The sequence below is a fragment of the Oncorhynchus mykiss genome, chromosome 6 (genome assembly GCF_013265735.2).
Source record: "Oncorhynchus mykiss isolate Arlee chromosome 6, USDA_OmykA_1.1, whole genome shotgun sequence".
In the NCBI taxonomy this organism is placed as follows: domain Eukaryota; kingdom Metazoa; phylum Chordata; class Actinopteri; order Salmoniformes; family Salmonidae; genus Oncorhynchus; species Oncorhynchus mykiss.
This window is the reverse complement of record NC_048570.1, coordinates 86,344,568-86,366,023: the sequence shown is the minus strand read 5'-3', so window position 1 is coordinate 86,366,023 and position 21,456 is coordinate 86,344,568. Positions and strand designations below refer to the sequence as shown.

At 43.9% G+C, this 21,456-nt stretch overlaps 4 protein-coding genes across 6 annotated transcripts in view; 1 reads left to right on the top strand and 3 right to left on the bottom strand.

Moving 5' to 3' along the window:
* Positions 1-16: 16 nt before the first annotated feature.
* Positions 17-12,186, bottom strand: LOC110526102 (transaldolase). Its single transcript, XM_036981329.1, has 8 exons — positions 11,925-12,186; positions 7,612-7,735; positions 5,263-5,370; positions 4,709-4,840; positions 4,281-4,456; positions 3,899-4,096; positions 702-847; positions 17-464 (listed from the first exon to the last, which is right to left on the bottom strand). Exons 1-8 carry the CDS (start codon positions 12,022-12,024, stop codon positions 432-434), a joined length of 1,017 nt encoding a protein of 338 aa, XP_036837224.1. The 5' UTR covers positions 12,025-12,186; the 3' UTR covers positions 17-431.
* Positions 12,187-12,830: 644 nt separating this feature from the next.
* On the bottom strand, positions 12,831-15,099 carry LOC118964955 (zinc finger protein 664-like). The gene is made up of 2 exons (XM_036981330.1): positions 14,810-15,099; positions 12,831-14,511 (listed from the first exon to the last, which is right to left on the bottom strand). The coding sequence occupies exons 1-2, from the start codon at positions 15,003-15,005 to the stop codon at positions 13,685-13,687; spliced, it is 1,023 nt and encodes a 340-aa protein (XP_036837225.1). The 5' UTR covers positions 15,006-15,099; the 3' UTR covers positions 12,831-13,684.
* Positions 15,100-16,962: 1,863 nt separating this feature from the next.
* Positions 16,963-19,543, bottom strand: LOC110526100 (zinc finger protein 260). The gene is made up of 2 exons (XM_036981325.1): positions 19,150-19,543; positions 16,963-18,360 (listed from the first exon to the last, which is right to left on the bottom strand). Exons 1-2 carry the CDS (start codon positions 19,457-19,459, stop codon positions 17,198-17,200), a joined length of 1,473 nt encoding a protein of 490 aa, XP_036837220.1. The 5' UTR covers positions 19,460-19,543; the 3' UTR covers positions 16,963-17,197.
* LOC118964954 (histidine-rich glycoprotein-like) overlaps positions 19,285-21,456 on the top strand; it is a 4,842-nt gene continuing 2,670 nt past the window's right edge. For 2 of the 3 annotated variants that reach the window (XR_005052273.1, XM_036981326.1), the window contains exon 1: positions 19,285-19,417. The gene's annotated coding sequence lies outside the window, so the exon portion shown is untranslated. Of the gene's footprint in view, positions 19,418-19,605; positions 20,303-21,456 lie in introns of those variants that run through there. The other variant, XM_036981327.1, reaches the window with a different exon arrangement.

Below are 21,456 nucleotides of genomic sequence, written 5' to 3'. Positions count from 1 at the left end.
GACAGAACACAGGTTCACTGAGGAAAGAGTTTAATTTGTGAAACTGTTAAATCATTTTCCTGAGGAATGTTCATAATTGTTACAGTTTGAAGTTGTTTTTCTAGATCACTAAAGGGCTGATGCGTAAAAAGACTGGACCGAGCCTGACCGTTGTGTTCGTTCCTCTGACCAAATCTACAGTGCTGCAAGTAACAAAAATAGCATTGCATCAGTGCTGGATTCACAATTTAAATCAATCTCTGCATTGAGTAAAGACAAAAATACAGTAAATTAGAGTCAATCCAGGCCTATAGTGGCAAGTCATTCATGTTGAGGGGGTCCCACTTTGGGGGTCAGGGGAGGTGGGAGAGTTGGTCCCTTGGGGCCCCAGTGGTGGTTGTTGCACAACAGTCATCGTTTCCTGCTGGGAGGGTTGAACATCTGGTCCCTCTTTACTGGCCGTTCTTCACATTCAGCATCTTCTCCTGTGGAGGGAAACAACCATATGAACGGAAACAAAGGCAAGGGAACTTAATTGTCGACGTGTCACCTGCAGGACACCATGTCCAGTATTACTTTGTTCCAAACAAGTCTTAAAAACGTTAAGATCAGTCAATAGTTTTTGCTGTTCCTACATGGACTTTCCGCCAGACTCCACCTCCTGCTACTTTACAGGTCATTCAGAAATATTTACAACCTCAGCGCTCCCGTCACGGTCTCACCTTGATCATGGTCTCCAGCTTGATGGCGTCGGCAGCGAACTTGCGGATGCCGTCCGAGAGCTTCTCCACGGCCATGCGGTCCTCGTTGTGTTGCCAGCGGAATTCTTTCTCATCCAGGTGAACCTTCTCCAAATCACAGGCCTTGGCTAAACAGGGGACAAAAAAGTGAGATGTAAGGAATTGCCATTAGTTTCATTCATCCTTGGTCCAATGTGATTATGTTGTCCCCGTCCCCAGGCCTTTGAAGGACTGGTAGTATGGCTGCAATCTACCAGAATGCTTACGGCATATGGTTTTACTTAGAGAGGAGCTCATTATCCCCTCAATGGTTTCAGGTGTATAATGAAGGAAACAATGTCTGCACTGGGATGCAGGATAAATACCCCTTTTCAATGCAGACCTGGCCCAGGGGAAGAGACATGAGCATCCATTTAAGAAGCCTCAAAGATAAAGCAGACATTGAAATACACAGGAGTTCCTAAATACATAATGAATTTGGTTTTGCTCTGTAGGTTTGTGAACTACAGCCATTGTTGCCCACGGTTCAAATTGTTGAGACTAATAAACAAAATGGTTATGAAACATTCCTACTCAGAGACTGCATAACCAATGTTGAAGGGGCTTCAGCAAGTTCTCCTTAGGAGGGGTCTAACAAAAACTTGGTCTTTGACCTGCTAGTGTGTAACAGTAACTTATGGGGCTCAGATGCTACCGCAAGGGGTCACCCAAGTAGACCTACTTCACCAGCTTTCCTTGAACTGCATGACAGTTCGCACCAATTCAAATTGTTCTTAAAATAAAGTTTAATTGAACAAAACTCAAGTTTTAAAAGTAGCCAAAATATTTGGCTTGAATTAGTGCTTATTCATACAGTACATGGTTACCCTCTGCTTTCTGAGGAAACATTGTGTCTGGTGCATGACACCCACATCCCTCCCATCAGCCCCTTGTTCCCATCTGACGCTTTGAGCAGGTTAACATTCAAAACAAAGCCGGAGTGTGAGAACGCAGATTACAGTCACAGCATTGTGTAGGAGTCCTGAAGATACAATCTAGAGTTAAAGTGTAAGGGAAGATCGCTTCTTCCATGTGCTTAGATAACATGTAACCCTCTGTCACAACCATGATACATCACTGATAGTATATTTACTGCATCACTGAACCCATATGATGCAGTGAGAGTTCCATTAGAATATGAACCAAAGTTATAACGACACCGGCATGGACCAGACCTGAGATGGAACACCATTTGAAACACTTCAAATACTTTCAGAGTTCACACTAGACTGCCTGGGGTGCAATATGTTCAGGGTTTGCAGTTAACACTATTCTATTGGTTCATTAAGCCAGACAAACACCGGTAACATATTGGAAACCAGGCCTGACATCTACACAAAAATCTGTGCCCAAGAAAGCAAAGATGCCTAAATGACTACCGCCCAGTAGCACTCACATCAGTAGCCATGAAGTACTTTGAAAAGGCCAGTCATCCCAGGAACCCTAGACCAGGGATGGGCAAACATAGGCCTGAGGGCCACATCAGGATTTTGAATTTGAGGGCTGCCTTTTGGGGGACCAATGGTCTGTTAAAAATCTATTTGTGGGGGCCTCCCGAGTGGCGCAGCAGTCTAAGGCACTGCGTTGCAGGGCTCGAGGCGTCACTACAGCCCTGGGTTTGATCCCAAGCCCTGTCACAGGTGGCCGTGACTGGAGACCCATGAGGCAGCGCACAATTGGCAGGTCAAGATTCCCTTGTCCCATCATGCTCTAGCGACTCGTGGCAGGCTGGACGCATGCACGCTGACAGTCACCAGGTGTACGGCGTTTCCTCTGACACATTGCTGCGGCTGGCTTTGGTTTAAAAACAAGCATTGTGTCAAGAAGCAGTGTGGCTTGGCCGGGTCAAGTTTGAGGACGCACGGCTCTCAACTGTCGCCTCTTGAGACCTTACGGGAGTTGCAGTGATGGGACAAGACCAACTACCAATTGGATACCACAAAATTGGGGAAACGGGGTCATATTCATAAAAAAATATTTTTTAAATCTCACGGGCCAGATTGAGATGCCCAGGGCCTGCACTTTGCCCCAGACCCACCCCAATTCACATACAGATGCAAGCTATTGCACTCCACACTGTCCTTGCAAAACCTGGTCAAAAGGACCACCTACAAAGCAAAGGACCCTGGGACAAAACACCTCCATCTGCAACTGGATCCTGGACCTCCAGGTGGCAATGGTAGGCAACACATCTGCTACACTGATCCCCAGTGGTGCGTGCTCAGTCCCCTCCTGTACTCCCATGACTGCTTGGCCAAGCACAACGCCAACACCAGCCTTAAGTTTACCGAGGTCAGAGACTGGCCGTGTGGTGCCAGGACAACAACCTCTCCCTCAACGTGCTCAAGACAAAGGATATGATTGTGGATGACAGGAAAGAGGCCCGAGCACACCCCCATTCTCATCGACAGGGCTGTAGGTGAGCAGGTTAAGAATGTCAAGGTCCTTGGTGTCCACAGCACCAAATTATCATGGTCCAGACACCAAGACAGTTGAGGGCACGACCCCCCCCCACGACCCCCCCAGAGACTGAAAATGTGGCATTGGTCCCCAGATCCTCAAAGTTCAAGAGCTACACCGTCGAGAGCATGGTTGTGTCACCACCTGGTATAGCAACTGCTCGGCAGCCGACCATAAAGGCGCTACAGAGGGTAGTGCGTACGGCCCAGTATGTCACTGAGGCCAAGCTTCCTGCCATCCAGGATCTATACACGAGGCGGTGTCAGATGAAGGTCACCCACCCCCAAAAATTGTCAGACTCCAGTCACCCTAGTCAGACTGTTCACTGCTACTGTACTGGGGCACCAAGTCCAAAAGGCTCCTTAATAGTTTCTACCCCACGCCTTAAGACTGCTGAACAATCAAATGGCCACCAGGACTGTTTAGATGGACTAACCTGTACCCCTGCACATTGGCTCGGGACGGATACCCCCTGTATATAGCCTCATTGTTATTTTATTTAGTAAATGTCATCTTAACTGCATTGTTGGATAGATGCTTATAAGTAAGCATTTCACAGTATTCAGCACATCTGACAACCACAATGTGCTAGCAAAACACATGTTCATTCTCAACTGTTCCAGGGAGGGGCAGTGAGGTCATACTAGTATCCTGTAGGGGGTAGCAATGAGTCCTGTTACCTTTCTGAACCGTGAGCATTGGTGTGACTGTGCTGTGGTCTTTGCTCAGCTCTCCCAGGAGGCCGGGGGAAATGGTAAGCAGGTCACAGCCGGCCAAGGCCTTGACCTCCCCGGTGTTCCTGAATGAAGCTCCCATCACCACCGTGGTATAGTCATACTTCTTGTAGTGGTTGTAGATCTTGGTCACACTGATCACACCTGAGGGAAGAAAACAAAATAAATGTTTATGCCTAATAAAGCCACTCCAGTGCAGTAATGAAGTCAATACACCCATGTCACCAGGCATCTTATTTATACTCGTAAGGTCTGGGACTGTTGAGGACAACCTAAAGTTTAGAAGCTAACACTCATGCTATCAAATGGTGGCTCAGTCAGCCCATACCTGGGTCCTCATGGGCCTCGTAGCTCTTCTGGTCAGTGTTCTCCTTGTACCAGTCCATGATACGGCCCACAAAGGGTGAAATGAGGGTGACTTTGGCCTCGGCGCAGGCCACTGCCTGGGCGAAGGAGAACAGCAGGGTCATGTTGCAGTGGACCCCGTGCTTCTCCTCCAGCTCCCTGCAGGTACACACACATTGACAGGCACATTAAAGGACAGTTAACAGCAGAGCTTCACTGTGCTTCCATGGCTGTCAAAGCCAACATTTCTTAGATTGACACTAAAATTATTTCTAGGTTGGAGGCAAATTGTTTAACCATTTGCATCAAATTACAGTTTTGGCAAAACAAACATGTTTTGAAAATATTCTACTTTACTGTGACAAAATGCCTCTAAGGTAGATGACTCATGTCCTTCCCCATCTCACACACCTGCCAGCCTGGATGCCTTCCCATGTTGAGGAGAGCTTGATGAGAACACGGTCCTTCTTGATACCAGCCTCTTCGTACAAGGCAATGAGCCCCAGGGCCCGAGACACCATCTCATCCTTATCGTACGAAAGCCTAATGTCAAGTGGAAGAGGTTGAGTTAGTCGATCTAAATATTAAACGCTTACTATTTGGTAGAGCCGTTTTATGTGGACTCCATACCAGTCATTTGAGTCTGAGGCTCTGCTGTGAACGTGAAAGACTTTGTTCAGTGAGAGAGTCAACTTAAAGGATCAATTTGCTACCCTGATCTGTAAAGGCTCCAGGTTGCATTTGAGGCACCAAGTCTATTCAGCTACTTTGTGGAATCAAATGTCTTTTTACCTGTAATTTCATATGAAACATTCCCCATAGCCATTATCAATTTCTATGTTCAGACGTTTATATTGAAAATGTATGAGTGGGTGTTATTCTGATAGCTGGTGTCGACAGATAAAAAAAAAAACACGTCATGAGCGACTTATGTAGGCCCGAGCGGCGCAGGAGGCTTCCTGTACCTGGCGTCTACCTCCGTGGAGACCCTGCCTGGGATCTTCTTCAGGATCTCCAGGCCGAAGCTCACAAACAGCTTGTCCATGGTGTTGGTGACCTGCTCCTCCTCAGATCTGATGAGACACAGGAACAGGATACTGGTGAGGTGCAATACCTCAAGCATAGCTTTCAGCAGTAGACTAAGGATTTATTAACCAAGTAATCACTTGGAGTACACCAGACATTGAGTTGCACCCCCACCTCCTTGACCAGTCTGCTCCCTGTCTACACTGATTTTATTTAACCAGGTAGGCAAGTTGAGAACAAGTTCTCATTTACAACTGCGACCTGGCCAAGAAAGCAAAGCAGTTTGACAGAGTTACACATGGAGTAAAACATACAGTAGAAAAATAAGTCTATATACAATGTGAGCAAATGAGGTGAGATGAGGTAAAGGCAATAAATAGGCCATGGTGGCTAAGTAAATACAATATACCAATTAAAACACTGGAATGGTAGATTTGACAGTAGATGTCTGCAAAGTAGAAATACTGGGGTGCAAAATAAATACAGTAGGGGAAGTGGTAGTTGTTTAGGCTATTTACAGATGGGCTATGTACAGGTGCAGTGATCTGTGAGCTGCTCTGACAGTTGGTGCTTAAAGCTAGTGAGGGAGATTAGCGTTTCCAGTTTGAGATTATTGTAGTTCGTTCCAGTCATTGGCAGCAGAGAACTGGAAGGAGAGGCGGCCAAAGGAGGAATTGGCTTTGGGGGTGACAAGTGAGATATACCTGCTGGACCGCGTGCTACGGGTGGGTGCAGCCATGGTGACCAGCGAGCAGAGATAAGGCGGGACTTAACCTAGCAGGGTCTTGTAGATGACCTGGAGCCAGTGCGTTTGGCAACGAGTATGAAGTGAGGGTCAGCCAACGAGAGCGTACAGGTCGCAGTGGTGGTTAGTATATGGGGCTTTGGTGACAAGATGGCACTGTGATAGACTGCATCCAATTTGTTGAGTAGGGTGTTGGAGGCTCTCTTGTAAATGACAGCACCAAAATCGAGGATCGGTAAGATGGACAGTTTTATGATGGCATGTTTGGCAGCATGAGTGAAGGATGCTTTGTTGCAAAATAAGCCAATTCTAGATTTAACTTTGGATTGGAGATGCTTAATGTGAGTCTGGAAGGAGAGTTTACAGTCTAGCCAGACACCTAGGTATTTGTAGTTCTCCACATACTCTAAGTCAGAACCATCCAGAGTAGTGATGCTGGACGGGCGGGCCGGTAGCATACGGTTGAAGAGCATGGTGTCGTCTGCATAGAGGTGGATCAGTGACTCACCAGCAGCAAGAGCGATATATACAGAGAAGAGTCGGCCCAAGAATTGAACCGTGGCACCCCATAGAGACTGCCAGAGGCCCAGACAACAGGCTCTAAGATTTGACACTGAACTCTGTCAGATTGAAGTGGATTTAACAAGTGACAACATGGGCTCACATCTTTCACCTGGTCAGTCACATGGAAAGAGCAGGTGTTGTTAATGTGCATATTTAAGCAGTAAGACCCAGGGGGTGTGGTATATGGCCAAAATACATCACAGCTAAGGGCTGTTTTAATGCCCGACACAAGTGTCTGTATACAAACCTTAGCATATTGGCCACATAACAAATCAAGGTGCCTTATTGCGATTAAACTTAAAGTAATCAGAGCAGTAAAAAAAATAAAGTTTATACCGGTGGTACAGTCAGGTCAACAGCTGTGGAATGTCTATCAGCATTCAGGGCTCAAACTATCCAGTTTATTAAGTGCTGTAATAAACTTTAAATGTTCATTCACTTTCCAGTATTCATGTTCTCACCTCAATCCTACTCAATGCATTCGATTTGGCATTGATTATTCTCTAAAGTACACTAGAGGCTTGGAAATACAACATTCTAAACAAGGCAAATAATGAATAGGAAAGCCAAAACTGATGTCTTCAGATTTACTTTAGTGGCTTGGAAATATTTGTTCTTTAGACTAAATGATAGGCGCCAGTTGCAAATGCACACTTCAAAGTTGTCAGTCAGCAAGACAATGTTCATAATGGGGCGAAGAGACCGTGAAACACATGTAGTTTGCAGGCATGTGCGAGGCAAGGCAGACTGATCAGCACCCTCAGGGCACCTGCATTGTCAACACTTATCTTGAGCAAAGGGAAAACGCCTGGTTCTTTGTTCACTCGAAATCCCATTGTTTAAAAGGGGAGGTCAGTGGAGTCACTGAACTACTATACAAATGTAGAAGCAGTGCAGAGTTGCAATATGATTACATGAGCTTATTTCACCAATCATTGAAAGGGTAGGGGTTGTAAACATTTCAGAGTGCCCATCTTACCCGCCCTTGGCGATGCCGTATTTGATGGCCTGGTCGACCAGATGCTGGTAGGCGGCCATCTTGGCAGCAGCCAGGATGAGGGAGGGGTTGGTGGTGGCATCCTGGGGCTTGTACTCTTCAATGGCTGTTCAGAGAAGTGGGAGATAGACAACAAGTTAACAGCTCACAACACTAGGTGTTCATAGCCACACTAGACCTACGCATGAAAAATGAGAAGGTGGCCATAGTACCGTTTGTCCATTGAGACACCGTAGCCAGTACACTTCCTCAAAATAAATCAGAATGAATCTGAAAAACATTAAATGACAGATTTCTTAGTGATGTTTCTGCCAAGGAGACCTCATACAAGTTTACATGAACTGTTTGGTGCAGTATTTCAATGAAAAAGTACCACTTATTGAACAACAAAAACTTTGAAGAAACCCCACTGTTGACCAATCACCTACAAGTGGGCGTAGACTTTTGCTCCAAACTTCAGCTTGCCGCCAGAAAAGTCAAAAAATGAACAAAAACATAATATATGCAGGAACTCAACCGAACTGTTTCGTCTGGGAAGCCTGTGGACGCCTTCAGTCCCAAGGTACATACAAGCCTTCATAGGACAACTTCATTCACCAATCTTATCCTGAGATGTGTAGCTGTGAAATAACTCAGTAAAAGGTATTCAGATATTGCTTATGCCCATTTTGAATAGTCACTTATACAGGAGAGAGAACTAGAGAAAACTCTGGATTGTTCAAGAAGCACTTGTCTCAAACAGTGACCTCTACTGTAGATACAAGCCAACAGCAGTTTCCTCAACTAAAGCAGAACATTGGGAGGAAAAACAGCCCATTGTGTACCTGCAACACTGCAGTAGAAGAATGACACCAGATGTTCAAATTAAACATTCAAGGTTAAATCCCTTTAGCCTGTGAGGTAGCCTAGTAATGAAGCATCCTAGGAGGAGGTCTAATACAGAGTGCGACATTGGGGTAAATGTGAATGAAAAAACAAAGTACTTTACCTTTATTTAATTAGGCAAGTTAGTTAAGAACAAATTCTTATTTTCCAATGACTGCCTAGGAACAGTGGGTTAACTAGCTTGTCAGCTCGGGGATTCGATCTTGCAACCTTTCGGTTACTAGTCCAACGTGCTAACCACTAGGCTACACCAATTGTTTTGCTTTTCCTACTTTGCACTGGAGGGCCTTTACTATAGCCTTGTTAGCCTAAGGTCAGGGTACTCGCCAGTTCCAGTTTTGATTAGTATACTGCCATCGTTGTGATATGCCATGTCAGCTACAGTGAGGAAGGCCTGTGGCGATGGGCTTTAGACCAGCTGGCCAAGCTTCTGCCACTGACAGGGAGTAGGCAACACAATGAAGCACAAAGGCCCCCTGTGTTTCTCTGAAAACAACTAACACATTCTAGGCTCTCACCATCTCATTCTGGTCAAATACCCTACTCTTTTAGCCAGTCCTTATGGCTGGATCTGTCACATGCAGCGATTTGCAATCCATTCCCACAGCCACCCATGTTATCACCATTATGTATTACTGGCAGTGATTAAACAATCCAAAATAGCATATCCAAACAAGCCGTTTGTGAATGAACAGTACAAACTTCTGGTAACTGAATTATCTGTTGGAGGTCTTTGGAGAAAGATTGGATAACCAGGCAGTCAGAAAATATTGTGTTTGTGGAAAAACATGCAGACAATTCTCCACATCAAGAGCTTTGGATTCACTTTATCAAGACAGATTGTGTAACTGTTCAATGAGAGCTTGAGGCATACCCCAGGGGGTCAGATATGTAGATTAAGCCTACACTTCAAATACCTGGTAGTTATATAGAATGTATGTATTAATAAGACACACCCAATTAGAAACCAAAGTTCCTGTCCTTTTCACTATAGTTCAATGATTATGTGCCACATCTGCAATTACCACAGTGCAGTAACACTGAGTGAGAGTGTGCAGTAACACTGAGTGAGAGTGTGCAGTAACACTGAGTGAGAGTGTGCAGTAACACTGAGTGAGAGTGTGCAGTAACACTGAGTGAGAGTGTGCAGTAACACTGAGTGAGAGTGTGCAGTAACACTGAGTGAGAGTGTGCAGTAACACTGAGTGAGAGTGTGCAGTAACACTGAGTGAGAGTGTGCAGTAACCACACAGATTACAAAAGTAGTTAGAGTAACATGGCATGTTAAAAGGGCAACCTCAGGCTAAAGTGTTCCTGCAATTTGTATACTACTTCCCATTTGTTATGCACACCAGATGACTGCCATGCATAAACACTAGTGACCATGTGTTTCCCACATGGTTCAGGAAGAGTCCAGGGTTGCACTTTTAACCAAGCACTGACAAATTTCACAGGGACAAAAAAAATAAGGGTTGCTTTGTTTGAACAAGCTTGTGCTTGCAACCAGTCAATATGACAGATGACACGTGTGGGTTTTACAACATGTAAGGATAGGTAGATGCCATGTGTGTTCCTTTGAGAAAAGTTATGAGGCACTTTTCATTTGTTGTTTCTTTTAGTAATTCTCATAGCAGAAACCCTCATGTCTGTTGGTGAGGTCTTTTCTTGAAGGAAAAAGGCTTAGCTAAATCAGTCCAGCCATGTAAGCCTACACAGAGACCAACCCTAAGATAAGACACACTAACCACCCCCATTTGAACAAAGACAGCAACTGGCAAGATAAAGCATGTTCTGTGCCAATGTAATCTGATGCATTTATTCCATTAAAAGAGATTAAATTTACACCCTCCCCATCATTGGGATAACTGAGGAATTGTACAACTTACCGAGCTGTTCACCATTCTGCATGCCAGCAAAATATTGTCAATGAGAACACTTAAAAGCCATCACGAGTCAGCTTAAATAATTTAGCTATGTTAAGGTAGACAAGGTATTAAGCTTTGCAATATGGACAAACATCCATATCACACTATATTCCAGACAAGAGTTTATTGAACTTGATCAAGTTTGAAAGTGATTGTTCCTGTTTTAATCCTACTGGTATGACCCACAGGTAAAATGACTGTAGCACCACGAGAAGAGCAACATACAATACTAACTGGTGTGGTTCAACTGTCCTTCAGTATTGCAGTTAGAGTTTCACAGTCTTCAAACCAGTTGACCAATGAATGCACTGCATCGCACAAGAGTTGGCCAGTGAGGTCCTTTCACAATGGGATTTGGCCAAGGGCACCCTTTCACAACATGGAAATCGGGCCTATGGGTACATCGAGGTTCCTTTCACCACAATGCTGAGGCATGAAGCAAGGTCACAGATAACTTGGTCAATCTTCAGAATCATAGGCCATTTGAGTGACTGGTCCTATACACACACATTCTTCAGGTTCCTGCAACAGTGTATTTTCTATAGAGAGCCAAAACATTTGAAAATAACCCTGTCCTAAAGACTACTGCATTCAGGGAACAAAACCTGTGAAGCTCCAACACCCCTTCACTTATCCTGAGAATAAACATTCTGTGTAGACTGAAGCAGCATGTCATCAAAGCCTATCCACTTAGTGTGCCCCATTTCAGCCTGGTTAACATTACCCTGTGGCAGGTAAACCGTTTCTGTCTTGTCATCCTGACTTGCAGTGCAAGCATGAGGAAATGTTTGGTTTACACCACAATGGAACTAACGGATTACATCATTCCTACTTCCTTATTCAAACGGAAGAGGAACCAGTTATCTTAATCTGGGAGACAGTAATGTCAGTCGAGGGCAGTGAACATGGCATTTGTATAAATCATATATAGCTAACCAACTACGCTGAACGGTCTTTTAGGTAGTCCTCTGCATTTAGTGTTATTTTACTAAAACCCATTAGTTTCACGTGGGAGAACCAATGTTGAGTAGTTGGGCGTGACAGCGTTAACGTGCGTGCCCTGACAGGAGTAAGTCATTGTTTTAAAATTGCAATTCCTGTTTGATAGCTCACAACGTCTTCTAAATTAGACAACACCTGAAAATAGAAACGCATAACTATATAGTTCCCATAGTTAATCAACATTAGCGACCAAGTGGCAATGTATGGAACGTGCAAGAGCCGTGGTCATAACTAGCTAACGTTAGCCACAAGTGCAGTAAGTTAATTATTAGCCAAACATGATACGACAGCTAGCTAGCAACATTAATTTAAAAGCTAAAAACATAGAAGTTTATCGGAATTAATATTCGAGCAGACTACGATAAGTAGATAACGTTGACGCAGCTATAAACCTTGCAACATGTTACATCAATGTGTTCTAGCGAATGCCTGTCTAGCCTTGGCTAGTAACGTTAGTGCATAGCGGTCAATCCAATCTGTTACCGTTGAAGTCTCCGGTGTCCGCCACGACCACTGTGTGTTTCTTCAGCTGCTCCAACGCCGACTCCATCTTTCGCCGTTTGTCTGGTGACACACTAGACATGATGAAGGGAAACAAGAGAGCTTTTATATTCACAAAGCACGTGAGACAGACGGAATTTTGGATCGACGAAAGCGCGGTGTGGACGGCGGCGCTCGGGAGCTGGAGAGACAGGGGCGCGCACGTTGGCTGTTTGAAATCGGTTTGAAGCAACAAGTTGCTCTCGTCCAATGGAGAACGATACTTGCTCTCACGCCTCGTACTGCTACTTGAATTGACCAATAGAATGACTTGTCGGGGAAGTAGTTCATAGACTTCTTGTGCATATTTAAGGCGCATGCATCAGGTGTTGTACACAGTATGTCTTTTTTCATTGCTCTGATTATGAAAACATACTAAAAGCAAAGACACTCAAAGGAAAATACCAAGATTGTTGGTTGTGTCAAGAGGTTGTAGGCTCATGCACTTCATATTTGAATAGATGAATAGAATGTAGTACAAAGTCCATCTGTAATAGATAACGATATAATCTGTAATGAATTAACAAAATCTTACCTACATAACTTGATAAACTACATATTAGTTTACAATATTTAGATGAGCTGAAGAACTCATGACACTGTTGAACAAGTCAGCCACGCACAGAAGTAATGGGGAACATTCAGTTTGACTATAAAATTCAAGTATGAAATGCAATTATCTACTTTATCTACGTAAATCATACATGATAAAGTGGGTTATATAAACAAATGAAAAAGCTAACATTTATAATAAAGATAACAATAATAAAAAACAACATAACTATTTTGCCTTGATAGATGTCTTTGTGTATGTATATTCAGAGTACATACAGGATATGACAAACAGTGTGTTGGACAGTATGTCCCTTTAGTTCATTGCTCTGATTAACAACCTAACATTAGGCCTGACAAAACATCTCAAACGAAAATACCAGGGTCCGGTTTCCCGAATACAGGTTAAACCTAGTCCTGGATTCAAAATCATTCTTGTTGAAGAGATTGTTGAAAGTATGTTATGATCCAGGACTAGGCATAATCTGGATCTGTAAAAACAACCCCAAGAGTTTGGTCACATGGCAATGAGTTAGTTGCAGGCTTCTGCACTTGCTTTAGCGAGGGATTTGGGACTGTTTCAGAATTGGGCAGCAGGTAGCCTCGGGGTTACAGTGTTGGGCCAGCAACTGAAAGGTCACTGGGTTGAATCCCGGAGCCGACAAGGTGAAAGAAATCTGTTGCTGGGCCCCTGAGCAAGGTGCTTAACCCAATTGCCCCAGGGGAGCTGGACAATGGTGACCCTGGCCGTGACCCCACTCACTGAGGGTGTCTTAGGGGCAGTTGGGATATGCAACAAACACGTTTCTATTACACACTTGTGTGCAACAGGACAAATAAGACCCCCCCCAAAAAGTATTATTATTTAATTCTATCAATGTCGGCACAGAGTTTGAAAGCCCCCAGTATATCCACTTTAATGTCAAGTAACAACAATACATGATGATTGTCATCTGGTAGATCTTGGTGTTAGAGCAGTGTCCTGAAAGAAAGCAACTGTTCTGTAGAAGAGATTTACAACACACAAAATTGCATGAATGAATGACAGCGATAGTCAGAGAAATTGTCTAAGGCACACGCAGATGGTACCAAGGTAAGATATGTCCTGTGCTGTTTGTCATTATCACATAAACGAACAGGAGTCCCTAAGGCTAGCAGGGATCTGGGCTTTCCTCACTGCTCTGCAATTGAACCTTCTTATGAACAGTCCTCATATGTTTCTTCAAGGTTGTCATCTGACTGAAGCATTTTCCGCAACTGTCACACCTAAAAGGCTTTTCTCCCGTGTGAATGCGCTGGTGGCGTTTTAGGTCACTTACTGAAATAAAGCCCTTCTCACAGTCGGCACACCGATAGGGTCTTTCCCCTGTGTGTACCCTCATATGCTCATTCAGTCGGTTTCGCCTGAAGCTTTTGCCACAAACGCTGCACTGGTACGGTTTCTCTCCTGTGTGAGTCCTCATGTGTGTGCCCAGATCCCCCTTGCGGCTGAAGCACTTACCACATTCTTTGCACCAATGTGGCCTCTCCCCTGTGTGAATTCTCTGATGTGTTTTTAAATGGTTGTTATTAGTAAACCTTTTCCTGCACACAGGGCACTTGTGTGGTCTATCACCTGTGTGAGCCACCATTGGTGCTCTCAGCTCACTGGTTATCCCAGTGTCAAGAGGACTTTGTCCTTTCTTTGCCTGTGTATGTTTTGACTTTGACATGGTCTGAGAGTTACTGGTTGATTCTGATGCCCCGTAGTCCTCTCCATCGTGATTGGTTTTGATCGGTTCTGTTGAGTTGGTGGGAAGAGAGTCCCTCTTGCTGTTCTTCCCAATTTGGTAAAGGTATGAGCTCTGGGGTGAGTCCTGATCACTGGCACTTTCCACACAGGGGGGAATGAATATGGTCTCTGTGTCCTCTTGATCACTCCACTCCTGCTTAGAGGGAACCTCCTCTCCAGAGACAGAGACAGTGAGCTGCTGGGGGTCTGAAAGGAAAGATGGGGAAGTTACTTACCATTGAGATATATCAACACACTTCAGTTTTACTTCTTCCCCTTAGCTCGCAACACATTTACAGACTAGACTCACACTAACATTATAGAGTGCAGTGAGAAGTGATCCCTATCTAATTCCGATGCCTGATTAGCTAGCTAATAACAATCGAGGTTCAGCACAGTTCAGCAGTCATTAACTAGTCCTATGGTTGTCACAGTTGTCTAACTAGCTAGATAATAATCGTAATAATGTTTACAGAACCATAGGTTGCTGATTCGTGTTACACACCTGGTATTTGTGATTCTCTATCAGGTTTGAAACCGAAATCTAGCAACAGCCTCCGTAGATGGTCGTTCTCCACTTTTGATCTGGAGACTTCTTCCTGGTACGCTGTTATAGTCTTCTCCACTGCCCCGAATATATCCACAGCAGCCGCAGTTAATCGGGCAGTAAGAAACGCATTCAACGAATGTAGTTTAGACATTTTAGGTTTAACAAAGTAATAACATTGAGCCACGACAAAGATTATGGATATATGTGTTGAACAGGACTAGGACGTAAACAGAGAAAAGTAAGAACATTCTGTCGTAAAAAAAGTCGTAAACACTGCCTCTGTTTTTTCATGGTTCATTTATTGGCTGAAACGTCGTAACCGACATTGCACTGCCACCTGCTGTACTGGAGTAATAGCCGTTGTTCTTATAGCTCAGTGCACATAGAAAGGACGGGGCAGAATGGGTATGGATGGATTGATAACATTTAGCAGTGATGCTCCATATATGCATCAGCAACTGCTAATGAAGTCACTGAAACCCTTAACAAAGAGTTGCAGTCTGTTTTGGAACGGGTGGCCAGTAATAAACTGGTCCTGAACATCTCTAAAACCAAGAGCATTGTATTTGGTACAAATCATTCCCTAAGTTCTAGACTTCAGCTGAATCTGGTAATGAATGGTGTGGCTGTTGAACAAGTTGAGGAGACTACATTATTTGGTGCTGGCTAAGAGTTGAGGAGAGACTGACTGCATCACTTCTTCTTTTTATAAGAAACATTAATGTGTTGTAAATTTAAAATTGTTTGCATAGTCAACACACACACACACACACACACACACACACACACACACACACACACACGCCACCAGGGGTCTTTTCACAGTCCCCAAATCCAGAACAAATTCAAGAAAGCGTACAGTATTATATAGAGCCATTATTGCATGGAACTCCCTTCCATTTCATATTGCTCAAATGAACAGCAAACCTGGTTTTAAAAAACGGATAGAGCAACACCTCACGGCACAACGCCTCTCTCCTATTTGACCTAGATAGTTTCTATGTATTGATATGTAGGCTACGTGTGCCATTTTTAAATTGATATAGTTCTGGCCTTGTCTATTAATGTTCTCTATTATGTCATGTTTTGCGTGAACCCCAGGAAGAGTAGCTGCTGCTTTCACAACAGCTAATGTGGATCCTAATAAAATACCGTGTACCATAACTCTCCTCGGGACCCACAAACTTTTCACTATTTTGTTGTAGCTGGGAACTAGCTCACCTGATTCACCTATTCAAGGGCTTGATAATGAATCATTATTTTTGGGGGGGGTGATATATTTGTCCTGACATTTTTTGTTGTTGCATATCCCGAATCCCCCTGAGACACCCGCAGGGAGGGGGGTCATGAACAGGGTAACCGTTGTACAGCACCCCTGGAGCAGTCAGGGTTAAGTGCCTTGCTCAACGGCAGAGCAACAGATTTTTTCACCTAATTAGTTAACAAGTTGAATCAGGGGCGCTAACTCTGGAACACATCAAATAACTGGAATGACTGGGGGTCGCCGAGGAGAAGTTTGAGATCTGCTGATTTAGCAGACACTCTTATCCAGAGCGACTTACAGGAGCGATTCGTGTTAAGTGCTTTGCTCAAGGGCATGTCTACAGATGTTTCACCTAGTCTGATCGGGGATTCAAACCAGCAACCTTTCAGTTACTGACAACGCTCTTAACCGCTAGGCTACCTGACGCCCTGAATCACGTTTCATGAATGGTCACTTTTCTACCACGTTTCCATCTACCACGTTTCCATCTACCACGTTTCCATCTACCACGTTTCCATCTACACCACATTTCCATCTACCACGTTTCCATCTACCACGTTTCCATCTACCACATTTCCATCTACCTGAGCAGAGTTTTGATGAAAAATAGGCTGTCATAATAACGGTCTCTTGTTAATCAAGTCATATTTACTGAACAATGAGCCCTGCAACAAATATCCTTGGAGTGCACATAGTTTACAAAAGTGGAGAACCTCCCTCTCTGCTCCCAAGTCGACAGACAGTCATTCATAAAACTAAAACATGTTTCAGATGTCCTGAGTAAGATTCTACCAGAGGGACTCTGTTAGAAATGCAGTCTTTGTGCTTTATAGAAACAGCAGCAATGTGAGTTTCCATGTTGATAATTTTTTTATTGATACCAACAGAAAGCACCAACAACGGCTGAAAGGTACAGACATTTAAAGGTTAACTTTGAGATGAAAGTTACAAATGGGCCATGTATAAAAATAAGTGAATAAAAATGAACATTGAATGTGAACATTGAAACATCTAAACAATATTGCTGAAACATGCATTGCGCTACACAGATTTCCCATCTTGAGTTCTCACATCTTCTCTCATGGAGCAGCAATTGCCGCAGATGTGTGTGTCATCATGTGTTTCTTCAGGGTTACATTGAGCCTAAAGCATTCGCCGCAATCATGACATCGATACGGTTTCTCTCCCGTGTGAGTCCTCATGTGCTCTGTCAGTTTTTCCTTTCGGTTGAAGCACTTCCCACAATCTTGGCACTGATGCTGTTTGCCTCCTGTGTGAACTTCCTGCATGTGGCGACTTAGATTTTGAACACCTAGTCCACACACAGCGCACCTGCACAACAGCTTATTCCCCGTGTGACTCGCCATATGCGCTCTCAGGTTTCCTTGCAGTGCGTAGCATTTGCCACATTGCATACAGCTGTATGGTTTTGCTCCACTGTGGGATGTCATATGGTCTGTCAGGTGCTCCTTCCGCGTGTAGCATTTCCCACAAACGTTGCATTGATGTGGTCTCTCTCCTGTGTGGAGCTTCTTGTGACGACTTAAGTGACTTGGAAATGTAAAGCATCTGGCACAGAAAGGGCACTTGTGTGGCTTCTCCCCTGTGTGTGTCCTCATGTGAAGTATCAGTCTCGTGTTTAGACCGAATCGTTTGCCACATTCATGGCAGCAGAACGATTTCTCCCCTGTGTGAGTTAGCATATGCATCGTTAGGCTATTCTTGCGGTTGAAGCATTTACCACAGTCTTTGCACTCGTATGGTTTCTCACCTGTGTGAGTTCTCTTGTGTATTTCCAAATGACAAGGTCTGTCATAGGTTGCCGTGCACTCGGTACAACTGTAGAGCCTCTTCCTTGTGTGAAGCCTCAATGGCGCTTTCAACTCACTGGTTGTCTTGCCCTTTGTGCAGATATAAGATCTTTGTCCTTTCTTTAACCGTGTTCTCTTCATTTTGAGAGGCTTTAATTGTGTGAGGGGAGTGTCACTGGTAGATTCTGATATTTTGTTGTCCTCTCCATCTGGATTTGTTTGGATCGGTTCTGCTACAATGGTGGGAAGGGAGTTCTTCAGAGTTTGGTAAAGTCGTGAGCACTCGGGTGAGTCCTGATCACTGTTGCTTTCCACACAGGGGGAAATGAATATGGACTCGATGATCTCTTGATCGCTCCACTCCTCCTCACAGCGCTGCTGCTCAGGGGGAACCTCATCTCCAGAAACAGTGAGAGTGAGCTGCGGGGGGTCTGGAAAGAAAGATATGAAATAACTTTCAAGAAAAATCTATACATTTCAATAAATAATCGCCCCCTGTGACCTGAGACTGTAATGACATAATTTATTAGCTAATGTTAGCATAATTTACATACACAGCGTTATATAGGTGCTTTTATTAAGGCTGGTGTATTTGAGCCTGGTGCCCCATTCAAATCCCACGGTAAAGTCGGCACAAAACAAAAGTGATTAATTAGCACACGTAGAGTAGGATTCTGTGTTTTCACATGCAAACGTGATTGCTTTTGATAAAAACACTTAATCTGCCTTCCAAACTAGATTGAAAAGCCTAACATATTTAATGGAACAGAGATGGTGTATGTTTCCGGACGATGCACCATGCTGGCTTGTCGACAACATGACCGAGCGGCGCAGATGACTGTTCCATTTGAAAAGAGTGCTCCTCCCTTACCACTTTCGCCTGTTCACATCACGGGCCATAGACCGGTGCCCCGGCTCAGCATAATCGAATCCGCTCAATGAGTGACGTTTTTAAAGGGCAGTGACCCTGCTGACAGCGTTCCCAAACCCATAACGTAGCAGGCATAAAATAAACGAAATCCCATACAGTTCACACATTTTAAAAAATGTCAGTGGATTCAAACGTGAGTTTGTCCGAGGTGTCGCTCGACGACAATTGCATTGGAGCTGCGATTGGTTGCCAAATAGTCGGTGGCGGGGCTTAACGAAGGGTCAACACTAGTGTGTAAATACACCAGTGTTGCCAAAAACAGCTAATGGCAAGCTTGTTGATAGTTTACCTGCTTTGTGTAATTTTACATCGGGATTAAAAACCGAATCCAGCAGCCTCTGCAGGCGTTGAGTTTCCTCCTTTGAACGAGAGATCTCATCCTGGTACTCGGCAAACGCCTTTTCCACTGCCACGGATATCTCTACGGCCACTGTTGTTAATCGGTCGGAGAAAAACGCTTGCAACAACTGTAACTTGGACATTTTCTGTGGAATGACTGTCGAGGGAGATTCGTTCATGCAACACTTCCTAAGAGGAACTGCGTCTAGATCCACAGAGTAAGAGCTGACTGTGTTCATTGCCTGAATAGAGCAAAACATAAATTGTGCTACCGCCACCTGGTGCTTGTACTGGAGGAGCGCACGTGAACCAACCCAACTCTGTGCTCAAACATCATTTAAACAAATAGAGTTCAGTCTGAGTCGCCATGTCCGAGGTTTTCCTGGTTTGGGCTACAATTATGACAATTTTCGGGAATTTGAATCTGGATCGGCTATCCCCGACCTCAGATCAATTGAAGAGTATATGTATTGATTTTAATCTGACTCAATTGATCTCAAAACCCACACAGCTAAATGTGAAAAACCCTGTTAACTCTTAATTGATTGATTTCATTCTTACAAATAACCCCCACAAATATTTGTCTCGTAGAGTATTTGCATATGATCTCAGTGATCTTTGTCCCATAGTATGTATTAGTATACAAAACAGATGAACATACTAATCCTTGTTAAATTAAGAAGATAAATTGCAAAAAGTTTTCTAATCAAGTTCTTTTTAATGACATGTTCTACTCTGATTGAGCCACCGTCCCCTGTATTCCTGACCTTGAGTTGGCTCTAGAAAATGTGTCCTCCATATTTACTCCTCTGGCAGATAACCACGTCTCTTTTAAACAATTCAGAGTCAAAGATAGATCGAACCCTTGGTTTTCTTCGGAATTATCTTGAGTTTATTCAAAAGAGAAATAAAGCCTGGGCTAAAGCAAGAGGAACTGACTCTGGTGGACTGGCAATCTTTCAGACAATTGAGAAACTGATGTACTATCTTGATGAAGACAGCTAAATCAACCGACAGCTTTTCAAGCTCTATCTCAACATTTTAGAAAACAGTAAATCCACTGAAGCGTACACATTCCTCTTCTTTCCTGCCTATGAATGCAGGTAAAACGAAGTATATGTTGTTCTCTAGAGCGCATAAAAATAAGTCTGATTTAAGCATATGTACTTTGGATGGTGTCCACATTGATTGTGTCCGTGCTTACAAATATATGGGCATCTGGATAGATGAAAAGCTGTCTATTTAAAAAGCATATTGATGAGTTAGTTAATAAACTGAGTATAAAAATGTGCTTCTTCTATATAAATATAGGTCTTGCCTCTCGCTAAATAGTAGAAAGCAGATTATTCAGTTAACGTTCCTATCGGCCTAGATTATGGCGACATCATCTATATGAATGCGGCTGCCAATTCATTAAAGCCGTTAGATTTGATTTATTATTTGAACGTTATTTTACCAGGTAAATTGACTGAAAACACATTCTCATTTACAGCGACGACCTGGGGAATAGTTACAGTGGAGAGGAGGGGGATAAATGAGCCAATTGTAAACTGGGGATGATTAGGTGACCGTGATGGTATGAGGGACAGCTTGGGAATTTAGCCAGGACACCAGGGTTAACACCCCTACTCTTACGATAAGTGCCATGGGATCTTTCATGACCTCAGAGTCAGGACACCTGTTTAACATCCCATCCAAAAGTCAGCACCCTACACAGGGCAATGTCCCCAATCACTGCCCTTGGGCATTGGGATATTTTTTAGACCAGCTGCCCTCCAGCAGCATGTGGTCTCCCATCCAGGGATTGACCAGGACCAACCCCGCTCAGCTTCAGAAGCAAGCCAGCAGTGGGATGCAGGGTGGGATGCTGCTAGATGCAGTTTATCATAGCACAATGCGCTTTATTATGGGTGACGATTTTAGTACTCATCACTACATTCTCTACCAGAAAGTTGGTTGGCCCTATGATGTCACGTAGGTTGATACATTGCTATGTTTTAATTTATAAAGCTCTTTTATATTAAAAAAAGTCCCACTGTAGCTAACATCTTTACCATTCTGCCATCAGATTTGCCACCAATGCTCCTTATAGGACACATCACTGCACTCTATACTCCTACCTCATCTCTGTATACCCATCGCAAGACCCACTGGTTGATGCTTATTTATAAAACCCTCTTAGGTCTCACTCCCCCCTATCTGAGATATCTACTGCAGCCCTCATCCTCCACATATAACACCCGTTCTACAAGCCACA